This window comes from Aythya fuligula, chromosome 2 (assembly GCF_009819795.1).
Source record: "Aythya fuligula isolate bAytFul2 chromosome 2, bAytFul2.pri, whole genome shotgun sequence".
Lineage (NCBI taxonomy): Eukaryota > Metazoa > Chordata > Aves > Anseriformes > Anatidae > Aythya > Aythya fuligula.
This window is the reverse complement of record NC_045560.1, coordinates 68,346,224-68,370,532: the sequence shown is the minus strand read 5'-3', so window position 1 is coordinate 68,370,532 and position 24,309 is coordinate 68,346,224. Positions and strand designations below refer to the sequence as shown.

The 24,309-nt window shown below is 38.0% G+C and overlaps 1 protein-coding gene across 1 annotated transcript in view; it reads right to left on the bottom strand.

Annotated features, from left to right (window-relative positions):
- Positions 1 to 24,309, bottom strand: part of OFCC1 (orofacial cleft 1 candidate 1) — a 185,336-nt gene that overhangs the window by 112,892 nt on the left and 48,135 nt on the right. The window contains exons 9-11 of the mRNA XM_032181084.1: positions 11,880 to 11,956; positions 9,606 to 9,735; positions 7,187 to 7,426 (exon numbers count right to left, since the gene is read on the bottom strand). Of these exons, the coding sequence (XP_032036975.1) occupies positions 7,187 to 7,426; positions 9,606 to 9,735; positions 11,880 to 11,956 (447 nt within the window). The remainder of the gene's footprint in view (positions 1 to 7,186; positions 7,427 to 9,605; positions 9,736 to 11,879; positions 11,957 to 24,309) is intronic.

Sequence of the window (24,309 nt, the reverse complement as noted above, 5' to 3'; positions counted from 1 at the left end):
GAGAACTGCACAGGTTAGAGGGGACCTCAAAAGATCACCAGGTCCATCTTTCTGTGGGAAGGAGATGCCTGGATGATATTATCCAGAATACTTGTACAACCACATCTTAAAAGCCATCAGTGATGGGAGCTGCACCATGTCCCTTTAGAGGTTGTTACAGTGATGGATTGCTCTTACTGTGTAAATTTCCTTTCTTATATAAAGTTGAAATCTCTCCTGGGTGCAACTTGTACCACTTGCTCCTTGTCTTCTCCATGTGTCTCCTTGTGGAGAGAGAGCCTGTGTCCTCTTTGTAGACACCCTCTAAGTACTGCAGTACTGTGATGAGGTCCCCCTTGAACCTTCTCTTTTTCAGGGTGAAAAGGCCTAACTCCTTCACTCTTTCCTCATAGGGTAGGTAGATAACTATTGAAAAGACGAAGTGCTTCAAAGCCAGACATTTTAAGAAAAAAAGTGCCTTCTGAGGATGTTTTTCTGGTTCTCACAGCTTGCAGATATGGACCAACACACAGTTTAAGCCTTTTTTTAGTCCCAGAATGTCAGATCTGGTGAGTCCTGGAATTGCTCCATTCACAACATTTTTACACTCTCATCATTATTTTTTGTTGTTGTTGTGACAGATATTTAGTTTGCTCTTGGTGTCCTCTGTTGTCTGCAGTTTACTTGGAGCTAAGGATAAAGGCAGAGAATGCTGCATTCTGTGTTTCAGCTGATCTGCCCGATAAGATATTGCACCCAACTGTTGCATCCATTGGCTCATACCAAGCACTCTTACAGATATAATTTCCCATTAATTAAGGAAGAGGACACACAGTGGTCCAAAGTAAAAGCCTGTACCAAGACACTCCTGATTTTTAACATATGTCTGCTAGCTATTTCCAATACAGACCACATATCTAATCCTAAATTAGATGCGATGCATTATAATGTAGGTCACATTTCTGAGGTGTTTGGGCAGTATGCTTTGGTCTAAGCTGCAAGAGCACATGCAGTACAATCCAAGAATCCTACATGAACACAATGACTAGACAACATACAACATAAGTCCAAATAATTATTGAAAACAAAAACAGGGATAAGCTTTAACCTTTTCCATATGTAAATCAATTGCATAACACTTAATACAGTAGATGCAATAGATTCTACTATTATGCAATGGCTTTATAATGCCAGCACACCAGACTTAATGAATCCCTTCAAGTCTTTACACAGTGCTGGAAATGGAGCTTTCCATGTTGGTAAAGACCATCAACGGGCAGCAAAGTGCCCCAGTGCCATCCTGGGAATTCAGCTGGTTCCAGCTGAATTGTGATTGGTATACAATGACACTGTTTTCTAGACCCACAGTGAGGAGAAAAGTTCACAACCATTTGGAAGAGGAGCACTGCTGAAGGTCCAGCACCAGACTGAACATGGTGTAAACAGCACCAAATCTGAGGGCTGCTTGCAATACACCATAATGACCTGTCCCCAGAGGTGTAATACAGCCAGGACAGAATTGCTCTGAAAACACACATCTTCAGGATCTGTTACAAAAAGATTGTTAGCAAATAGCACCTGAAAACCAAAATCCCAAACAAATTCTGATAAACAAACCAGAAGCAGTCGTATATATGTGTTCCTGCTGTGTGAAAAATAAATAAATAAATAAATAAAATAACATATAAAAAAAAAAAAAAAAAAAAAAAAGAATTGCAGTCTTCAAATACATGCAAGCATCCATCTAAGTTTAGCTTTTGCATTTACCAAAAGGTTCACGTAGCACCTTATCATCCCAACTGCAAATAATTGCATCCAGGAAAAATTTAAGAGGCTCTCATTTTAGAAGTCCTCTGGCACTGCCATGTGTTATTACTTCCTATCTTTTTCATAGTGTATCAGAGTCTTATGCTATGTCCTATAAAGTGTCCTACAGCTAAATGTTCTTCATCTGTGCCACCATTTAGCTCAAGAACAAAATAAAGGAGAAAAAAAGTTTGTGCTCTACTTTTCCTAATGATACCTTGTTTTGTAATTACTAAAAGCATCAGAGTCCTTAGACAGCTGCTGACATACAGAAAGTAAGTTCCTTGAAACTGTTTGTTTCATCATATTTTAAGAATTAATACCTTAGGACATGTTAATCAGTTTCTGATGTATGTAGTTTTCAAAATGCACTTCAGGGAAGAAAATGCTGGAAATGACTAATAACAACAAAGATATGAACTTTACTTGTTATAGATCTAAATCTGAGTCTTAACATTACTAAAGTACTTGGCCATCTTAAGTATTTAGGAAGCCTTAAATAAAAAATAAATCCACCTCATTCAGTGAAATGGAACATCCTCTTTTTCTAAGCAAACGACTTAAATTTATTAATTTTTGTAGCTATATTTTAAAATGAGTGTCAGCCTCTGCTAGATGACTGCATGATAAGTGTCCTGAAACTTCAGGAAAAGGCACTAAATTTTTCACAGCATTTGTGTTTCATTTTCAGTGTAATAAAAATATGGTGCCCTTTTAATAATGAATAATAGATCTCCTGGTATGATTTACATGTGTGGATTAAATGTCACGTTTGAAAAGTTGCTGTTTTATTCATACTGAATTTCCCTCAAGTAAAACAAAATGGTACCCAGCTACTGTTACAATATTGCTAGTACCTTGCCACACTGATACATAAATATTAACCAGCTGATATACTCCTTAAAATCTACAGATATGTGAATTGTTCTGTCACCAACTCAGGTTCAATATGCATATGGACTGATTTAGTGCCATCTCCAGTTCCAGGTACATTGGGGAAAATGTGTCACTCCTGTGATGACATACTCCTGGAGCTCACATTCTTTTTGCCAAAGTACCGATTTTGAGAGGCTGGCACAGAAGAAGGGCAGCTGCCAAATGGGTGCAGTGAGACTGTGGTCAAAAGGCTGCTTGAGAAGCCCAACACCGATAAAACTGGCCCTGAAGCTTCACACATGCCCCTGCCTGAGCAGGAGTGTTGGACCAGATGACCTCCAGAGGTCCCTTTCCATCTCAACCGGTTTATGATTCTGTGATTCCCTTAATTAGAGCTGAACTGACATTGCAGGTGAATGAGTGGCTTAATGAATGTTTTCTAAATGTCACTTGCAGGCAACCTCATCAGCTTACAGTGTTATTCATAAATGTTGAAAATTTCCTACCTGAACTTCCCCTTCTAAACAAAACCTCACTTCCTAACAGGTAATATTTTTCTGGGAAAAGTTTCCAGGTCTGTTTATAATTAAATTTAAAAATCTGCATATACTTGAAATAGGAACATTTCTTTCAAATTCACTTTTTGTAGTAGGAGAAACTTTCAATGTATAGTTGAAATTATTTTTGTAATGATAACAAATTATAGGTGAAAACAGTTGTGTGTGTGCTTTGTTTTGTTTGTTTGTTTTAAAGAAAGTGTGCCATTTTAGCCACACTCAATTTTTATTCCATTGAAGGCAATGAATATTTTGACTCTGAAAAGTGTGGGATATCTTACTGTTATAATTATTTTGTACAGCTGTTTTAATTTTCACTGAACTAAACTAAGTGGACTAATTTTATTTTTCTGAGCAAAATCAGACTTTCATGCACCACAACTTTTTGTTTCTGCTCTTAAAGTCATAATTAAGCTGAAAAATGTAATAATCTAGACTTGCTAACACTGCACCAGTGATGTGACATGGATCCTTTGGAGTAATAAGGCATTGCTGTAAATACACTAAGCAAAAAATGTTCACTGAATACCTAGGATTTAACTATAGTAGGATTTTGGCCACTATGAGACACTGATAAGGAAATTATACTAGTAAAATCCTTGGGCTGGTGTAAAGATGATGCAGTTACAACTTTGCAGGCACTGTCAAGTAAAATCTAATTTCAATAACTGCCTTACCAGATGCAAAGTAAGCATTTCTGCTTTCTTATCCTCTTCTTACTCAACTTTGAATGCAAACTTGGCAAAAATCTGTCAGTGCATATTGAAAGTTTAAGAACAAAGGTTCTTTACCTCTAGTTTTAACCTACTGCATTTTTTTGTTTGTTTCAGATTGAGTTTGACTTCAATTTGTGTTAGAAGGTGAGTGAAGCTTCAGATTAGCTCCTGCTTCATGTAAACCAGACATCATTAACTCACAGAAAGCCTACAGTCCCTTTGCATAAATTAAATGTGTGAAAATGTCCTTGAAATGCAGGGTCTAAAACAAGTCTCCTTCAGATCATGCTGTTAGGTGCTGTTCCTAAAATGGTAGAGTCATTTGAAACAGCAGTTACATTTTATCCCTATCCAAAGCATCCGTGTATGTTTTGTCCAGTATAATTTGTGTGACCATCTGGCCTTACTGAAAACCAAATAAAATTCAACTGGAACTATTAGGAGCCACTGTCTAGTATGTAGTCAGAGGTTATTGGGGGAGGTAGGTTGACAAACTAGAAAGGAGGACAGTGAAGGAGGGGAAGGAAGGGGAGCTGGCAAGCTGGAGCAAAGAACATTGATTAATGAACAAAAAACATTTCTAAAAGGTCAGGTGCGCAAGTCAGACTAGCCCTGAGGCAGATCTAACTTACATGACCAGCACTTTCTGTACGCAGCAGGTAACCCATGCTGACACCAACTTTGCCGACATGACAAGGTTATTATTTTTGGAAGGATGTAGTGTTCTGGAACAATTTCTCTAATGTATTAGTTAAAACTAGGCTTTCCTTCAATATCAAGCATGCATGTCTTCCTTTTCACCATGTTTACACTAAACTCCTATCATTATTCTGGTCAATGAAAACAAAAGCTTATTCTTCATCTGTGAGCACTTGCATTTCCCCCCTGTAATATATCCCAGGGCAACAGTGCTGTATTTATGATTGTGTTTAACCCCAGATACTCATCTGCATCTCACCAATAAGACCTCAGTGCTTACACTAAGTTTTGTAGTAGACACGAATCATCTGAACCATGAAATTTTCCCCATCTCAGCACAGATTAGGGGTTTCTTTTGAAACACACATTAAGATTTTGTGGCAATTCCAAGGTGGAAGAACAGAAAAGTAGAAATGTTCAGGATACAATACGTATGTATTTAGAATAAGCTGATGAAGGAGGCTTTCTAAAATTATGAAAGATTTTCTATCCATTATACAGTAATGAAGACAGGGAATCAACAGGGGTTCATTTAGTCCAACTGCTCCTCCTGGTCCTGAATTTTAATTGGACTTCCCTGAGACCTGCACACTGGTTAACTAGACTAAAATGAAGTTTGGTGAAGATGTCCTCTGTGAGATTCAAAGGGTACTTTATATCAAACTCTGAAACAATGGTAGAATTACCAAACATTTCTCTCAGACCTTTGAATGGAGCAAAATTAGCCATCTCTAAGCAGTTTTTGAGGTATCTGCACAACTCAGCAGAGATTCATAGAAAGACAAGTATTCAGATTTTGCACATACTCCTCAACAAGTCCTACGAGGAGCAGCTGAGGGAGCTGGGCTTGTTGAGGCCTGGAGAAAAGGAGGCTCAGCTCTTTATAAAATATACATTAAAGGAGGCTATAGCGAGGCGGGGGTTGGTCTGTTCTCCCACATGCCTGGTGACAGGACGAGAGGGAACGGGCTAAAGTTATGCCAGGGGTGTTTTAGGTTGGATATTAGGAAGAACTTCTTTACTGAGAGGGTTGCTAGGCATTGGAATGAGCTGCCCAGGGAAGTGGTGGAGTCACCATCCTGGAGGTCTTTAAAAGACATTTAGATGTTGAACTTAGCGATATGGTTTAGTGGAGGACTTGTTAGTGTTAGGTCAGAGGTTGGACTCGATGATCTTGAGGTCTCTTCCAACATAGACAATTCTGTGATTCTGTGATTCCTTCACATTGTGGAGGAGCTGGACAAGAGACTGGTCATTCTGAACTAGCTCTTGCTTAGTAGTGAGAACTAAGCCATGCAGTTTTGAATAGGGGACATTCCCCAGTGGGAGCAAAGCAGCAGGCAAGACCCAGGAGAAACACAATGCTGAAAGCAAGAGGTGGGGCTTGCTGGAGTCATTCAGTAGTACTGCCCTTAGTCGTCTTTCAATGAAATCTGAGAAGACAATACTTCATCCTCCCAATGATGGAGGAATCTCAACTTGGCATCAGTGATTTCTCTGACAGTTACATGTATTTGTTTTAACATCATGTGAGAGTCACATTCACAATTTCCCTCTTTGTATGTGTGATTCTTTTCATGCCAACAGCTGTATTTATGAACAGATTGTTCATTATCTATTACAAATGATAAACAATTAAACAGCAGAAAATGTGACTTAGAGGCAATTCACATATCACAAACCCAATAGATGAAATGACCTATCCACAAGTAACTCAAAGCATCAATGTTGGATATGTAAATTTGCTTTATCTGAAAGGAATAGGGACTGTCTTTCTGTTCTGTATCTACATAATGCTTAGTGCAGTGGATGGGGTGAAGGAAAGAAATCTGCCGTTCAGGTTGTACTGTAAAATAAATAGTCATTGAAAACAGAAAAGCTGTCCTTCCTAATCTATCAATGCCTCATAACAGAAAAAGACACTGAGAAAAAAACAGGGTTGATTCCCAAACTGTAAAGAAGCTTTTGTGTGCCAGAGAGTTTAGCTAAGACCAATGCTTCAACCAGCACTAGGCATTAGCTACAAGAGCAAGCAACTGACACACAACAATCCTGCCATGCACAGCATGCTTAGGCAGGAAAATATGTATGCCTCAGTCACAAAAGACAGAATAGAGCCTCAAGTGTTTGGGCTCCTTCCAAAATAATCCAAATGCTGCTTTTTTGGCAAATAGGGGTCAATAGAGCTAAAAACTCACAGAAGGATTTGGGCATTCATGTGTTTATATACACCCACTCGTTCATTTATTATTCTAAAGCTACTTTACTGAAATCAAATTACATAGCTGACAAGCTGCATAGATAAGAGAGAATAAAAGTAAAATTTAAAATTAGCTGACAACACTACATGATGTAGTGTATATTTGGCACTTTTAGAGTGAGTGATGAGGGTTAACCTAGGGGGGAAAAATGCACCTTCCTAAATTGCACCTTAAATTATTAAATAAATTATGAATATGATGGAATGCATTAAATATATAAGCCTGAAGGAGAATAAGCGGATGTGTTTTAACTTTCAAAGCAAAGACAGCATATTTAAGATGTGTTGCTTACTGTGTGGATACTTTGTCCGAAGTAGATCTCAGTGTTGTAGAAGTTTCCATCATGACTAACAGGCAGAGTGGTCCTGATCCAAGGCTGTTCCTTCAGTTTGGGCCACTGCAGTAAGCGACCACCTAAGCGGTTGAGAATGGAAACTTTCAGTGTATAATGGCCTTTGGGAACCTTATCTTTGACTCCCCTCAGGCATTTGATGTGGATTTCTATCAGCTGCGATGTCTTGGAGCAGTTAACCTAGGGAGAAAGCTCTGAGTTACTGACCTGGGTTGAGCTGACTTTAACCATACAATTAGCCAGAAAAAAATTTCTTTGAGAAAATAGTTACCAAGAAGCATATTTCTTGTTCAGGCTGCAATTACCTATTGCTAACTGAGGATCTGCAATTAGGAAGGTCAAAAGTCGTAGATATAACAGATAAAAAAATAATAGAAATACTGCTAATAAAATCCTTCAGTTCAATCCTTGAGGGGAAGGTGGAGCTGTTGAAGTATGACACCAGAAACCATTAGTCTGCAATAGTAAGGCAGAATTCACTGGAAAGCAACACCTTCAAAAATATTTAATGCTTTGTAGGACGGGCACAATACATGACATGATGAGCAGGCTGCAGGCACAGAGAGGCAGGGCATACCATGTTTTCATACTAATTATTAGTCTTACCAAGGCTGTTAGTGCTGTGTAATATGCAGAGTATCCTTTCACCTTCTGCTTATCATATAATCAGATTCTCTTAAAAATAGTAATCAAAGTGCAACACGTGTTGAGTTTAATAACAACTCCCTACAGGCACCTTTATGCCAAGTCCAGACAAAGGGAAACATCTGCTCCTTGCTGTTGACAAGATGTTGTCTGAGTTACAGAATGCTTAGTATGGTATAAATGCTGTGTTGCGTATCTGAAATGTCTTTTTGGTGCTTTTCTAGTATGCTCAGCTTGTAGTGTGGAGGTTGGCAGAGGAAAACAGGCATAGTGGTATGATCCTTGCAAGTCTCATCTGTGTAATAGTATAGGGTCCATCCCACTATATCAGCATACATATTAGTCTTTCTGGTATGTATTCACAAATACTTTCTGAAATACTTTTTTAAAGTATTCCCAAATACTTTCTGCAAGATCATGCATATAACAGGCAGTCCCAGTTTAGCTCCAGTGTTAACTTCAATGACTAAAATGACTTCTCCAATAATTAATTATTTAGTGCTTCAAATCAGCAGTGATTTTTTTCCCCCAATAAGGAACCAATTTCTTCCACTATTTTGAGAAAATTCTAGTGTAAGAGTAGTCTTCTTCTAGCATAATGTAACATAAGAATCCATGTCACACTTCAAAATCAAATGGCTACATTGACTAGTAGGTTTACTAGTCTTGCAATTTGAGTATACGGTAGCTAATAATCTCTTCTTTAATCCTGCCTTGGATTTATTTTGGAATAGATAGCATATTTCCATATAGATAGAAAGCTTCTGGAATTAATTTAAGCAGTTAAATAAACAGTTGAATTTGTTAAAGTTCTTTTGTTTTTCAACACAAACCATAGTTAACAACTAATCTGAATGACAATTATTTTCAGCTTAATTAGAAAATCTTAATTAACAATGAAGATTTAACCTTAATATTTTTGGTTTCTAAATCATATATAAAAAATTAACACTATGTGAATAAATAAGACAATCTTTTTAAACCTCAAGGCAGGATTACTGATGCAGGCAGACTTCGTTATTAAACACATTCTAAATTAAACGCCTCTATGAATTTTATACTGAAATATATAGTGATAGTTTTGCATGCCAAATGTGACATTTTGTATTTTAGATTCATCTTCTGTAGTAATTTTGGAAATGTCATACAAACAAAGATTTTGTCATTTACCAATGGAATTACTATGCATGGCCGGTTAGCCATCTCTTTTCTGGCTCTTCTGGTTGTTTCAAGTCAGCAAGCCATAAAAAATCTTTATCTCTCTGAAACACAGCAATTTGGAAGATAATCGAATAGTGACTGGGGGGCAGAAACGCCAGTCTGAGGAATTATACCACAATCTCTCTTGCATTTACAACCTTCCTGAAAGCGAGTGTCAGTTGAGTAGGAAAAGGAGATAGAAGATTCATCATATTTCAAGCCTGTCTCATTTGCATGGTGGCATAACTTTCTCATCTGCTGCTGAAAGACTTTGCTTGGCCAGCACTGACAAACTGTTTTGAAGAACTCTTGTCATGCCCAAATGATTCACCATTAATAGCTTTAGATGTTCTCTTTAAGTGTATGGGTACTATTGTTGTATATTTTTTTCAAACATGCTAAATTCTATCCTCTTAAACCATGAAAGGAAATAAAATATAGGATAATGCAATACAATTGATCTAGTCTTTTAGCAGTTTGCATTAGCAAAAAGAGCACTTGTGGAGAACCTTACCTTCCCACAAAATCTTGCTGCTCCATTTAATCCAGTTTTCATGCCTGCAAGATTACCAAAACTGGCTACAATTTCTTCTTCACATCCATTCACCTTTGCTGTCAATGGCTGACTTTCTGCTCTGCAGTGGCTACAAAGGGAAGAGGGAAGAAGAACTGCAAAGAAATCAACTACAATGCAGACGTGAGAAATACTTGCCATTGGAACTACATCACAGTTTGATGTTTTCCTGGAATATATCATAAACCCTGCAGAGAACACCTAGGGGAAACAACAGTGTGCAATGCAGAGAAATGGATAGGCTTCAAAAAGTAACACAGGAAAAATACAGTCACAGCTCCAGTAATACAACCTTTATTTGTCAGTCTGTGCCACATGTTGAGATAAAGGAACTTTTAGGCTCAGATTCAAGATTAACAAAATTAAAGTAGGAAGTCATTGTCTCTGTTGACACTTTTAGGACCAATTGACAGCTTTGAAACATGTTTTTGGGAATCATTAGTTCCTTAGGGACTGAGTTGCTTTTATCAATCTGAGTCTTTTTTTCAAAACAATCTTATAGCTTTAGATATAAATCTTGTATTTTTTATAAACCTAATTTAAAGTAGTATTATATAGATAAATTGTATATGTATATATAACTACATAAATGCACACACAGAGCTTTTCATCTGTATGTCAATCATTAAACTTTCCTTGGCATTCATATGTTAACTTTTTGTTAAAGTAGCTTTTGGGGTAATTATATCACCATGAGGAATTTTCGCTTAAGGGAGATCCACAGACCAAAACAGAACTCCGGGAAGTGGTGTAAGTACAGAATTTTACAGGATACCCCAACACCACCTTACTTAATGCACAGGATGCACAAAATACACTGTAACGTATGGGAAAATCTCCAGTTTTAGTGCTCAGCAGAATCAAATGGAGAACTAAGTCTTTTACAATAATGCAAAATAGGTAGTCCTGTCTCCAAATTCTTGACACATTGCTGTAAACCAGTTTCTACTCAGACCTTGCTTACCCTTTTTTTTTTTTTTTTTTTTAAGATTATTTTAGAAACATATATAGAGATTTGCATCAGCTAAATTGTCACTGGCACATAGGTCAATTGTTTTGCAGATTCTTCTACCAGGAAAATTGAATCATGTAAATGCACAGACAACATCTGAATTAGCTGGAAGGTCTGCATAGACATTAGTGTCAATGACATAACTGGGAATTTTGCCCAGGCCACAACTGACCAAAACTAATGACAAGAATCTGCGGTGTTAAGGACTGAACACAAGAAATGCATGGTCAACCAACCTCAGAAGTTTTATCTTTGAGCTGCATTCAGGTAAACTTGGGTCCAATTTCCCTAAATGGAGGGAGTAGAAGATGTGCCTTGAAAGTCACTAGCTAGCTCTTAGAGTTGAAACATCTGAGAAGTTAACTTTCCTCCTCAAAAATAATGGTCTGTTTGGAACTTTGTACTTATTTAGTTTCTCATGATGGAAATTATTTCAGTTAATTTGGTTAGAGCTGCATTGACACAGGGGTTCATTAGGACACCCATTTGCTTGCAATTCAATTTAAAATTAAATACACTTTGTTGTTGATTTTATTACTTTTAAACTACTGTATCTATTGCCTTTATTAGCTGCTAATACACAATTATGAAGGTAAACAGTTTTCATTATTGAACATCAAACATTTAAATAACCACAGTTGATCTCTTTTCGGGTTGCAACATTTTCCTCTTTTCTCCCCTTTTGTTGGGTATTAGATTCAAGAGAATAATTTAGTCAGTAAAATTAGGCATCTTTTGTGCTCACCAGCATGCTCATCAATTGTCACAGTAGAACAGAGCTTCCTAAGCTCTATCCATGAGAGTTATTTATTTCCTCTATTCATTTCTTTACAGGTATTTTGATACATGTCTTTATCTGATGGTCATGCATTGTTTGATCATGAAAATATTGCTCCAATTCATATTTCCTTTACTCTCTTAGGGTAACTCAGAGGCAGGGATGAAGGACACTAGGAGAAGCCATTTGATCACCTTCTGAAGCAGTGTGCATAGCACTTAAAAATTGCAGCCCAGGCTTGGTATCTGAAAATGGAGGTAACCAAAAAACAGAGGCCTCTTTCAGAAGTACAGGCTTAATTTTTCTACGTCTGAGGTTCTTTGTCTGCAAGAAGTTTCATTCATTAATATCTGTAAAACACTGAAAGGCCTTTGGAGGGAAAGCACATTAGTTGGAAGTACAAAGTAGTTCTTATATGACCTACCTTTGAAAGAGCTCATGAATCCTGGCTTGCAACTTTTGTTTGTTCTGATGAGAGACTTCCTTGTGGTACTTTGAGACCTACATGCCAAAAAAATAAAAAAGAAAAAATAAATAAATTTTTTTAAAAAAGCTTGTTTCCAAACATACAGAAAAACATGAAAATACAAGCTACAAGTGTAAAATTATCTACTGTTGTCAAGCCTTAAAGCCAAAAATATTTTGGAAGAAAGAATGCAAAAGTTCTGGACAAGAATCTGTCTGTTTTCAATGAAGGGTAGGAATCTCTCTTGAAAAATAAGGCACTGGGAAAGTTATTTGCAAAGAATCCTTTACATTTCCAAAATAAATATTATCAGAGTATGAAAGCAGACTACAAAAAAGTATATTACATATATCTCTGTGTATAGCTTTTAACATAACTTGTTTAAATTATTTAGAAGTAAAGTAGAGACAACATATTTGCTTTAAAACACAGTATGACTTGCCAGTTGTCTCAGCAGAGAGCCTCAGATGGATACAATAAATCCTGCAGGCTCCTGTCAGGCATTGCACATACCTGGATTGCAAAGGTGACATGACCAAATTGGCTCACATTGAGCCCTTCCAGCTCTCCATGTGGCAGTTGTATCATGGGCAATGCTCCCTCCACCATTGCTTCTCTGTTAGTGGGACCTAAGCCTTCATGCTCCTGGACTGCTTTTGGCTTAAGTTCACTGTAAGTCTCCAGAACAGGGACCCATGTTTTCTCCCACCCCCACAAATACTGTCACTGATTTTTTTTCTCCAGCCGGGTGAATCACCACCTACACCACTTCCCTAGGAAGGTCTGGGAGCTGGCTCCTGCCCCATCTCTTGCTCCAGCAAAGCTGGGAGCTTTCTGTTAGGGCAACTGAGTCCCACAGTCTGGTAGGGAGTGCAGCCACAGAAGAACACACCAAGAAAAAGTGTAGCTTGGTCTTCCCTGGCTGTCCCACAGAGAAGTGCTCTTGCCAGTGTAGCAGAGACATCCCAGTGACAGCAAGGACCAAACAGAAACATTTTTAGTTCCCAAAAGGCATGGGCACCAGGCTGTCATGTCTGGGACATTTCACTGTGCCAAGCAACAGTGTTAAATGTTCTAAAGAAAGTTTAGTGACAAAAGCTGCAGACCAGAGTTTGGTAGCAAATGGAAAGAGGCTTTAAAGTCTTGGACTGAGGCAGGTAACGCTAAAGTTAGGAAGGCAAGAGGAAGGCTTAGTTCATGATTTATCTGCTGGATCCAGCTCTTAGTGACAGCTGGAATAGCCATGTTTATAAGGTGGGCATCTGGGTTAAGAAATAAGATAACACAGAAAACTTTTTTCACTTAAAATATCAAGTAGCTGTAAGATTACAACCTTCAGACATTGCCAGTCTAGGCTTACATAAAAAAAAAAAAAAAAAAAAAAAAAAAAAAAAGATTATATTACCAGACTCCCATAGCTATCCAATCCCCTTGTTTATCTTTCTAATCTTAATTAAATAATGAATATTCAAAAGAAAATATGAACTGGGATTCTCTGTATGAACTGCGCTGTTTTCCATCTCTCAGTCTCTGAAGTGGCAATGGGAATATGAGTTAAAGCTATTTCTACTGGATCCTAGTAAAATATTTGTCACAGTGTGTCATGATAATTTTTTAAAAGCTCTATCATCTACCTAATAAATTTGTTAAGTTTATTCAAATCTTATTGAACAGGAAAAGTGCAATGAGTCATGGTTAATATTTCTTTACCTACACTAAGAAATATATCAAAAATTCAATGCTTAGGGTCCTATTCAGAAAACCTCTATGAGTCTGTAATACATCTTCTACATGATTAAAAAAAAAAAAAAAAAAAAAAAAAAAAAAAAAGCAGGAAACTCGCTTTAAAATGAATTATTCACCACCTTGAATAAATTTCCATCTTTCTTATTTGCAAAACCCCAAAGTCAGTTATGTAAATTTTAACCTACACTAATTACCTCAGGGGTGTGCAAGTAAAGGAAAGCAGATGCAGTAGGAGAAAAAAAAAAAAAAAAAAAAAAAAAAAATCCTAGACATTTCCATCACCAGGAAGCAATTTAATAAAGGAAAAAATGTGTAAGTTTTCAAAACCAGTGCAGTTGGTTTTTTGTTTTTGTTTTGTTTTGTTTTGTTTCATTTTTAATGTGGAATAATCATTGTAGCAATATTCTTTGAATCAGAGATTTACTGGAATAAATCCAAGTGCTTTTACTCAATAGCATATACCATTGCACACGTAACTAAACACCCATTTCTCATCATGACACCAGCATGTCTAGACCATAAAAATGACCCATTGTTGACAATGGGTGTTCCCAAAAAGAAGGCATGAAATGTGGTTTCTCTTCATGTCAATAGACATAGAGGGCCCCTTCAGAAAAAGTGACTAAAATCTGGGAACCACTGGATGCCCATCAGAGCTCACATGGGATGTACTGGAGAATTAGGGCCTTTTGCCTGAAGACAGAAGGGCTCAATCCCGGCACTGCTTGGTGCTATTTCCCATCCTGATACCCAGGCAGCGATTTAGCTGTGGAGCTCCCTTCTTCACAAGTCTTTCTTAGTTTCTTCATCAGCTACCTTGAGGTGTAATTATACAAATGGCCCATCTATTGATTTCAGAGTGCATGATCAAGACCAATATTTGAACGAGGTCTTTCAGTCTGAGATCAGCCTACAGAAGCACAATGTTAAATATTGTTTCTACAGCAGAGGCAAAACCAAGAACCTGACTTGGTGCTATTAATCAGTGCCAACTATTTTCATTGTGAAACTACTTCACAAACGGTAGATTTTGATTCCTCTAGCAATTTTCAATTTGGAAAAATGTAAACAAAACACATCCTTTCCACTTAGGACAAAGCCCACAAAATTCATCAAAGCTTCTAAGCAAAACGGAATTGCTTTTCTATCATTTAATGAGGTCCTGCGGTAAAAATATTTACCCTTTCCTTTTTTTTTGGCCAGCCCTAGTACTGATATTACAAACTTCTACTAAACTATTCACCCCACTGTGATTTGAAATTTTAAGTTGAGCTTCAGCCCTAATGAAATAGCACTTCTTGTGAGTAATGCTGTGAGGGTCCACCTTCCTGCAGGTTCTCCCCACTAGATAGGGGCACAGCAGTGGGAGCGCGGAGACGCCACCAGCAGGGACTGCAGTAGCCCTCCACATGTAGGGAACTACACATAGAGATGCATCCCAGCATCCCTTCTTTTTTCACCTTGAGAAATCACTTATGAGTACATTACAGTGCAGGTGGAAACACGCACAAAAGGCTGCATTTCCAGCCATAAACAAACACCCTAATATAAGCTTTTACCTAGGATTTCCATCCACTCATTCCAAATCATTTTGCCATAACATCCTGTCCACCCCATTTTTACATTTGGGAGGAGTGAGGTGCAAATGACTTGCCTGAGCTCACCTAGCAAAGATTCAGCAGGGATAGAAACAAAACCCATGTCTCTAGTCTCACTGGTACTACCCAGCCCTCCTCCTCCACACTATGTCTGCTGCAAGGAGGTTCAATCCCAGTGACTTTCAAGGTCTAGTGCAATGTATAGCAAAAAAAAAAAAAAAAAAAAAAAAAAAAAATTGAGATCAAGAAAAAAAAATGTTGCAAGATATGTTCACTTTTCTTTACACCAAAGTGAGATTTTGACAGTCCCATCCCCTCCATGTTAACTGCAGAGAGATCACAGGGAAATTAGGCATTAAGAGGTAAGCAGGATAACTGCCATTCATGGAAAGCAAAGAGAGTTTAGTAGCTGGACTGAAAGCTTTGAAAGCTGCACTACTCTTACTTGTCTTTGTTTACTGGAATTTGGTTGATCTTGGCCTGGAGATGGCTAAAAACCAGGGTTAAAGTTGTGTCAAAATTCATGGTGCCCTCTGTCAAAAACATGTCACAAACTTTCAAACATGTTTTTAGAAGGAAGAGAGAAAAAGCAACTCCTCTGCCATGGCTTTCCTTCCAATGAGAAAATTAAACTAATTTGCTCTTCATGATCATAAAGTTAAAAACAAACAACTGAGCCATTTGTAATGGCTAGAAATAGAAGAACTCGTGCTCTTTCAAAAAATGATACTGCAGAACACAAAGTGAGATTTATTTTAGTTATGCTACACCCTTGTTACACAGAGTAATACAGATACATTTAGTGACAACATTATAGGCTGATCATTTTGATAAATTTGCAAAGTATTACTTTATTGTAACAACTTTTCTGTGTTGAAGACTGAGCTACCAATCAACACTGGAAAGCAGTATCTTGCTGGAGATGTGTACAATTTTATATAACATATATATTCAATTCAAGACACTAATCTTGAACAGATACAGAAACTTAAACCATAGCTGTAAAGTAAACGTGCTAAACAAAGACCTGCATTTCCCCAAAACTCAGATATTTGCATGCAGGGATTTGATCCAAGAGGACAATTCAAACAAATTAAAGAACTTAAGTCACTTATTTTAAGAGGCACCAAGAAAATTCAGAAGTGATCTCTGCCGCTGAGCTACCTAGCTCATGCAAAATAAAGATTTTGCCTCTTCAGACACACAACAGAAGACTTGCCCTTCTCATTTCTAACATGCCATACGCAGAGAGGCCACCTGTAGTTTCTTCAGGACCACTAGGTACTACTTCAAATGCTTCTCATTTCACAGTTGAGCAGATGCAGCATCAAGGTCATAAAGCTTTGATGTCCTCATCAAGATCTACAGCGTGTTGTAAGTGTATGCAAGGCCATTTATCAGAGTGTCTGACAACCATAGCAGAGCACTGAAAATATACAATGCTGCAATGGTGTTTCCATTGATGAAGAGACTTTAAGCATAAATGTGCCAGCCTGTCAAAACTCTGTAAGTTCAGATCTCTTCAGATGAGCCTAGAAATCACCTGCTACCAAGATCCAGGTAAGCTTAGCCTAAACACGAAGACATGATGGAAGATGTCAACTACAGCTTATTAGGGAACATATTCTATCCAGTATAAGCTTGTATAGAACAATCATTGCCAGTAGAAACCAAGTGAAATATGTCAATCCATGTATCTAAAATAAATAGTTTATATTAAATATCTATCTATCTATCTATATATATTCATAAGCTATGTAGAAAATCAGGATTCTACAGTTTTTTCTACTTTCTGGATACTGACAGCAAACCATGACATGGACAACTGAAGAGAAACTGAAAGGAAATACTGATCAGAAATACTGAGTCTTTTTTTGTGGGGGTATTTTTCCCCCACTCTTCCTTAATTTAAACCTGTTTGTTAATTTCAGCACAGAATATTTTTATTGTTTCTATAAACTTTTCAAAGTCCCTCATGCAACTTTACTCCTTTAATTCTTTTATTCTTCCCTAATGCAGGTATCTATCTTTAGGTATGTTTTGCAGATAGTAAAAACTGAGTCATAGTAAATAATCCGCTTGTTACAGACCCATAAAAACTGATGTTTAGGTCTGACGTTACAGTCCCCGTTCCTTTTTTCAACTGACATCACACTGCCTTGAAAATTTGCCTACTTAATTGTAATCTAAAAGCATTGGCTTTAGCTTTACTCAGTAACTTCCATTTGTATTTGATCTCACATCATTGTCTATTTCAAGTGTGCAGACACACTTGAACCATTTGTAATTAATAGAAATTCACTGGTTTATCATTAGTATTTGAAAATTACCGTGAGGGATACAATGCTTTAGGTACAGTTCACTGTATGTAAGTGACTTAGATATAAGAGTGTGGTGGTTTTACCGTGCTGGGCAGCTAAACCCCACAACCGCTCTCTCACTCCCCCTCCTTTAGATAAGGAGGGGGAGAAGTAAAGCAAAGAACAACTCACGGGTTGAGATAAGGATAATTTAATTAAAGGGAAATAATTATAATAATTAAATAAAGACTACCATGAACTAAACAATTTAACTAAGGGGAAATAAAAGGGAAAGGGGAAAAAGGGAGGAAAACAAACAAACAAAATAAATGAAAGCTATATGGAAGTGCAGAGGAAAGAAATTACTCTCTACTTCCCACAAATGAGCGATGATTGACCACGTCCTTGAAGCAAGGCCTCAACGCACGCAGCCGGTGTTCGAGAGGAGGACCGACGTCTTCTCAATGAGAGCCCACCCCTCCCATCTTCTTCCTGTTTCCACCTTTTATTGCTGAGTGTGACACCACATGGTATGGAATATCCCTTTGATTGGTTTAGGTCAGCTGCCCTAATGATGTTTCTCTCCTCACTTTTTTGCCCACCCCCTAGGAGGGTTAGAGAAAGGCCCAATGCTGTTCCACTGCTGCTCAGCAGTAGACACAACACTGGTGTGATAACACTGCTGTTCCAGCTACAAGTACAGAGTACGGCACTGTATGGGCTGCTGCCGGGAAAGTTAACATTCCAGCCAGACCCAGTACAAAGAGTGAAAATGACAAGTTGCCACATCTAAATTTTTTTCTCTATAAAGGACAGATGATCTCCTGGAATTCCCCATCCTGCTCCATCTCTATTCAACCTTAACTGAAATGCACTATTGGTTCACATTTTCAGCTGAAATGTAGCTCTTCTTGTCTGATTTGTTCTCCAAATGCTGACGTGAGCAATGATATCATGGCATCATGCTATGATGAGACATCATTGAATGTATACATTTTGCTATATGTTATCAATGTAACCACCTCGTCTTGAAACCTGTGTCTTGTCCAAGGGTCTACTACAGTAGTGAGAGAAACCAACTATGTTAACAGATTGCCAGCAGGTTAAGCAACAGTGATGATTTCCCACCTTTGTACACGGAAGCAAATTAGTATGCATGTAATGCAACTAAATTGTCTTTCCCAATATTCCTATGCCCCTCAATTTACAGATGATCTGGTTATGTTTCACACTAAGAAACTGATGTGAACAACTCCAAAACCCTTAAACTCAGATTATACATGGAAAGCCTAACAAAGCTCAATGTTAGCCCTGCTATGTGCAGGAGGTTGGTCTAGAAAGCCTCCAGAGGTCTTTTTACACCTGAATTATTCTATTCCCTGAAACAAAGCTCAAAAGTACCATCCAGCACAGATTCCTCTCAATGAAGTCAGTTCTACTGTAAGATGACAGAAGAAAAAAGGTACAACATTTAGAGAAATTAATTTATTTGTAACTCAGTAAAACCTGTGTAGTCTTAACCCCCCTAAAGAGTCTACTGTCATAAAAACTAGTCAACAGTATACTTAGCTACAAGTGGGGCTACATTTTTCTCCACGTGTATTAAAAATACAAATAAAGCCTCACTGGAAAAAAAATGGAGAATATATAAGCAACCAAAAATTTGTTTTCACTGTATTTATATTTGTAGGTTCATGCCTCTACGTGTCAGTAGTGTTCTTTCTTTCCTTTACAATGTTCATATGAGATCTGCTTCTTTTAACAGGTGGTCAGTATTTGATGAAGGCACTTAAACTTCAACAAGATTTGGTAATCACTGATTCTCTTTGAAGAATCTTTCCAATTGCCTCTGTTTATTGAACCATAGAAATAGACTTCCTTACTTGAGTTTGTATTAGGATAATGAGCCAGAGAGCTGACCAGTCAGATTATCTTAAGCAGCAGCAAATGCAATATCATCATTTACAGTAGCTGTACAATTCATTGTTCCAGCTCAATAGAATATCAAGAATTGTTTTAGTTGTTTGATTGCCCTTCTGATCTTAAAGAATGAAAGAACACAGTAAAACATAAGTGAACTCCTTTTCAGTGAAAAATAAAAGAAAATTTTTCACATGATTTTCATTACTGCCATCTAAATATTTACTTGACTTAAAATCCACATACCTCCTGAACAAAGCAATCAAAAGAGAACTGCAATTAAAAAGAGCAGCCCTATCAATGTTACGGGTTTCCTGACAGCACAGTGACAGATTCTTTACAAATACGTAAAACATCTTTTCCAGAGTTCTTATGTTGACATTGCTTCCTTGCTTCCCTTTCCATCTCCTCTGCCTCCAAAAGAAGCCTGTAAATCTGAGAGTCCAGAAACAATGGAAAGGAGCCTTAAAAGTCTGGCGGGTTCCCAAGCTTCCTGCTGAGGAATCAGGAGCAAGCCTGATAGAATAAAGATATTTGGAAATGTCATGTTGCCAGAGTGGAGAAGCCCCATAGCTACAGATACTGGTCTGGTTTTGAGTCTGCCTGATGCGTGCAGACCAACAGCTGAGAGGCATGGACTATGACAAAGCAGGACTGCAGGGAAGTGGTCATGGCACTGAGCCTGCCAGACTTCAAGAAGCATTTGGACAATGCTCTCAGACACATGATCTTTTTTTTTTTTTTTTGGGGTGTGGGGTGGGGGGAGGGGAGGTGTCCTTTGGAGACCCAGGAGTTGGACTCAATGGTGCCTTCCAGTGGTGCCTTCCATCTTGGATATTCTATGATTCTATGACATCAAAAGTCCAAAGGCCAGAAGCCCAATGTCCCAGGCTTTGAGAAATTTGCCTTGTGTTTTTCCCTTCGAGCTTAGATTTCAGTGAAGTGCTTTTTCTGTAGTTCTCAAGTATTCTATTTAGGAGGACTACGATGAATTTGATGAGCTTGTCCTAATGACATATTCCAGAATAAGGTGCTAAGCACTTCTAATGGGCATAGATTTTAGTCCATCTGTACCCTTGTTCTTCCTCAGTAAAATGGAGATATCCATAAATTCCTACTATTTCACATAAATGGAATAGAAATCATTATTTTAACACACCATGGAGATGCTTTGACACTCAAATAATGGGGGTAGTGTATAGCTAGCTTTATGAAAACAAAGTAACCCACCTTTAAGGCGGGGTGTAAGAGAAACTGTCAGCTTTTGTATTCTTGACCTGCAATTCTCAGTAAAACAAAACAAAACAGAAATTACTCATTTGAACACCACAGACATAAAATCTTGGCAAATGTCAAACAGGAGTAGCCAGGTTTCATCTGAGCAAAAGTTACCTTCCTATTCAGTATTGTACCTATTCATGCAATTATCATATTCACATGGAATGATCACACAGGATGGCATAATGCTTAGCAAGTTTCAGCTTTGTTGAAAGGAGGTCTTCAGGTACCATCTATATGTAAATAACAGTGTTATCCAATAGGGTAGAACATGCAAGCAAATGCACATTTGTATTTTATATGACCGAGGCCTGATACCACTGATTATATCCTGGTTAGAGAGAAAATTCATTATTGCCTTACATAGTATCAAATTTTACCCATGTTATCCACTGTTAACCAAAGGAAAACTGATTACTTTACCAACATACAAATTGATCTCTCTATGACATGGCAAGGAATCAGAGGAACGATTATATTGATCCTGTAAGAATATTAGGTCTAATACAGAGGCATTAACCTTTGTTTAACCAAAATGTAAAATTCATGAAAAAAGACAACATTTTATTACTACCCTCCTGCAACAAATAACTCATTTCTTACTACTATAAATTCAATTGCTAGTACTTAAGAGCAAAACTTGCACTTTATTTTCAGAGGTTCTTGATTAATTTACATTGAGGCCTTATATCAAAACTGACTATATGGTCATAATGACCAAGTCCTGCAAGGTGTTACGGCCTGCACAGGGGGCTAAAAGCAGCTGCTGAGTCCTTTAGAGAAAGATAGAAGTTGATAACAAGTTATATGTAGTCAAGAACACTGGCCAAGCCACAGGAAGTAGATGGTCAAGCAAGAAAGATATTATTGACTTCTGGGGCAGTATTGATCCTTATCATTGCCTCACTCTTAACTTCCTCTGAGAACACTCATAAGCTTGAGTAGTTGCTTTTATTGTCTCAGTTCAGAAACAGCTGAAAATCTTAGATCTGGCACTTTTCCATGTCATTTGAATCAAGGATTGGAAAGACTGTGTTGCTAAAAGCCTGTCAAGTACAAACTCACCCCAGTCACCAGTGTTTGCTTCATCCTCAGCAGTCTCTCATATTTTGAAAGCATCTTGCCTTTAATCAAACACGTTAAGCCAGGATTATGTCAGGCCTCTCCTCTGCACATTTCTTTTCACTGTAAAATCAAGTCCTTTCCATAAGCATGCATCCCTGGATTATCTCATTACAGAATGTTTTCAGTGGAATTCTGCATAGCCTCCTTTGGTTTTACCTGCACAGTTTTTACTGTAACACAGGGCCAAATTTATGATTTTCTTTCAATACAGTTTATTTTTCTTTATTAAAAGCAAATGTCATTGGGGCTTCTGAAATCTGTAAGGCTACATGGCAGGCCACAGGAAACAGTATTGTATTCAGAATTTAATATTCTTCAATGTGCTGGTTAACAGAATGTTGGTATCTGCTTAATATTTTCTTTACAACAACCTATCAGATCTCCTCTTATGCTTTTTCTTGCCAACCTCAACTATCAGCTTTTGCAATTACAAAACAGAACATGAAACAAAGCTGTAGCTTAAAGTTCCAGAACTTTTTTTTTTTTTTTTTTTTTTTTTTTACTATTGAAAATGCATCAGCTGTTTCAAAAACTTTTAATCATGGTGATGTCACACACTGAGTTACTGTTTAAACAAAAGCCACCCATTTACCATGAATCCACAAAGCAGAGAAGAAAAGCAATGAACTATGGGATAGAAAGTTAATACATGGATGTCCTCTGTGCCAACACTGCCAGCAAAGCCCTATTGCAAATCAGATGCCTCACTGGAGGAAATTTTTGGCAGCCTAAAATGAAGCAGCAACAGCTCAAGTATGTTTCTGAACCTCAGTTATAAAACTGTTCACATGCACCGTAAACTCTCGCTTGCTATTTTTAACCCCTGGGCTCCCATGTTTTGTTTTCATTTTGTCAAAGCAAAGGAATGTGAGAGAGATGTCTATTAGACTCCTTCACTCAGCCTGAGGGTTAATTACTCAGTTTGGTAGACATTTGAAAATATTATGTTACCTCTAACGGCAAAATTGATAGAAGATTGTTTCAGGCTCACTTTATGTCTTTATGGCAGATTAAATTAACTAATCATAAATTATGCTGGCTAAAGTACACCTGTTACTCACTAACCCTGCAGAAGGAAGAGGAGGATCTTTTCTCAATACAAAGTAAATACTATGCAGTAAATTAAAGATTTTTCAAATCACTAAACATGCATTCAAGCAACAAAAGTTGGCAGCATCCCAAAGATGGCAGTGGCAGATTCTGAAGAATAGGACAGCATTCTGAATGCACAACTGCTGCAGAAACGCGTCAGTAGTTTCTGACTGTCAGTGCTACAGGTGTATATCCACAGATTAAAGCAAACAGACAGAACGTCTATTAAAGAAGAACAGAGTGTGCTCACATTTTTGTTAGATGTATTGGAATACTAGGAGGACATAAGGGGTGCATGTTTGTGTGGTGGTTTTGCTCAGGTGGGCAACCGAGCTCCACCACAACTGCTCTCTCACTCCCCCTCTTCTCAAAGAGAAAGGGGGAGAAAATACAACACAAAGAGCTCGAGGTTTGAGATGAGAATGGTTGAATTAAAGGGAAAGGGTATGGGGAGAAAAAAAAAAGAAACAAAAGAAACAATAAGGCCGCACAGAAGCACAGAGAGAAAGGAAAAAAATATATACTTCCCATCAACAAGCGATGTTTGGCCACGTCCTAGGAAGCAGGGCCTCAAAACGCGTAGTGCTTGTTCAGGAGGACAGCCCCATGAGAGCCCTCCTTTCTATTGCTGAGTGTGACATCAGGTGTTATGGAATATCCCTTTGGTTGGCTTAGGTCAGCTGCCCTGGAGATGTTCCCTCCCCATCACTTGCCTAACCTCAGCCTGCTGGCTCTTGGGGGCTTGGAAGGACTCCTGATGTTGTGCCAGCACTACGCAGCAATAGACACAACACTGGAGTGATATCAGTGCTGTTCCAGCTACAAGTGCAGAACACAGCACTGTGTGGGCTGATGCAGGGAAAGGTGACTCCATCCCAGACAGACCCAACACAGTTTGCAACCCCAGTTTCCAATGTCATCTTCTGCTTTCTGTTGATAGAGGCTGAAAGACCCATTTCTATGTGCTTCCAAGGTAAGGATGGATGTATACAACACTAATTTAGAAACTGGTATAGATTTTATAGTGATCCTCCTGTTACACTTAGCATTGCATGATGTGGATGTAGCACCTGATACCACATCAGTATGATGGAATTCCTGAATAGGACTTGGACAGCTGAAGTCAGAGATGCATGGCAGGAAGGGACAGGAAACACAGGCATTCAAGACTTTTTCTATGCAGTATAAAGCACTGAGTCCCTATCTGCAAGCTGATGATATACCAGTGCAATCATGTTAAATAAAGACTTACTTTCCTTTGGAAGAAAATAAAATAGAAATGCAATAAGTAGGTCTAAGTGAGCCCATCAGCTTCTTAATGACTCTGTT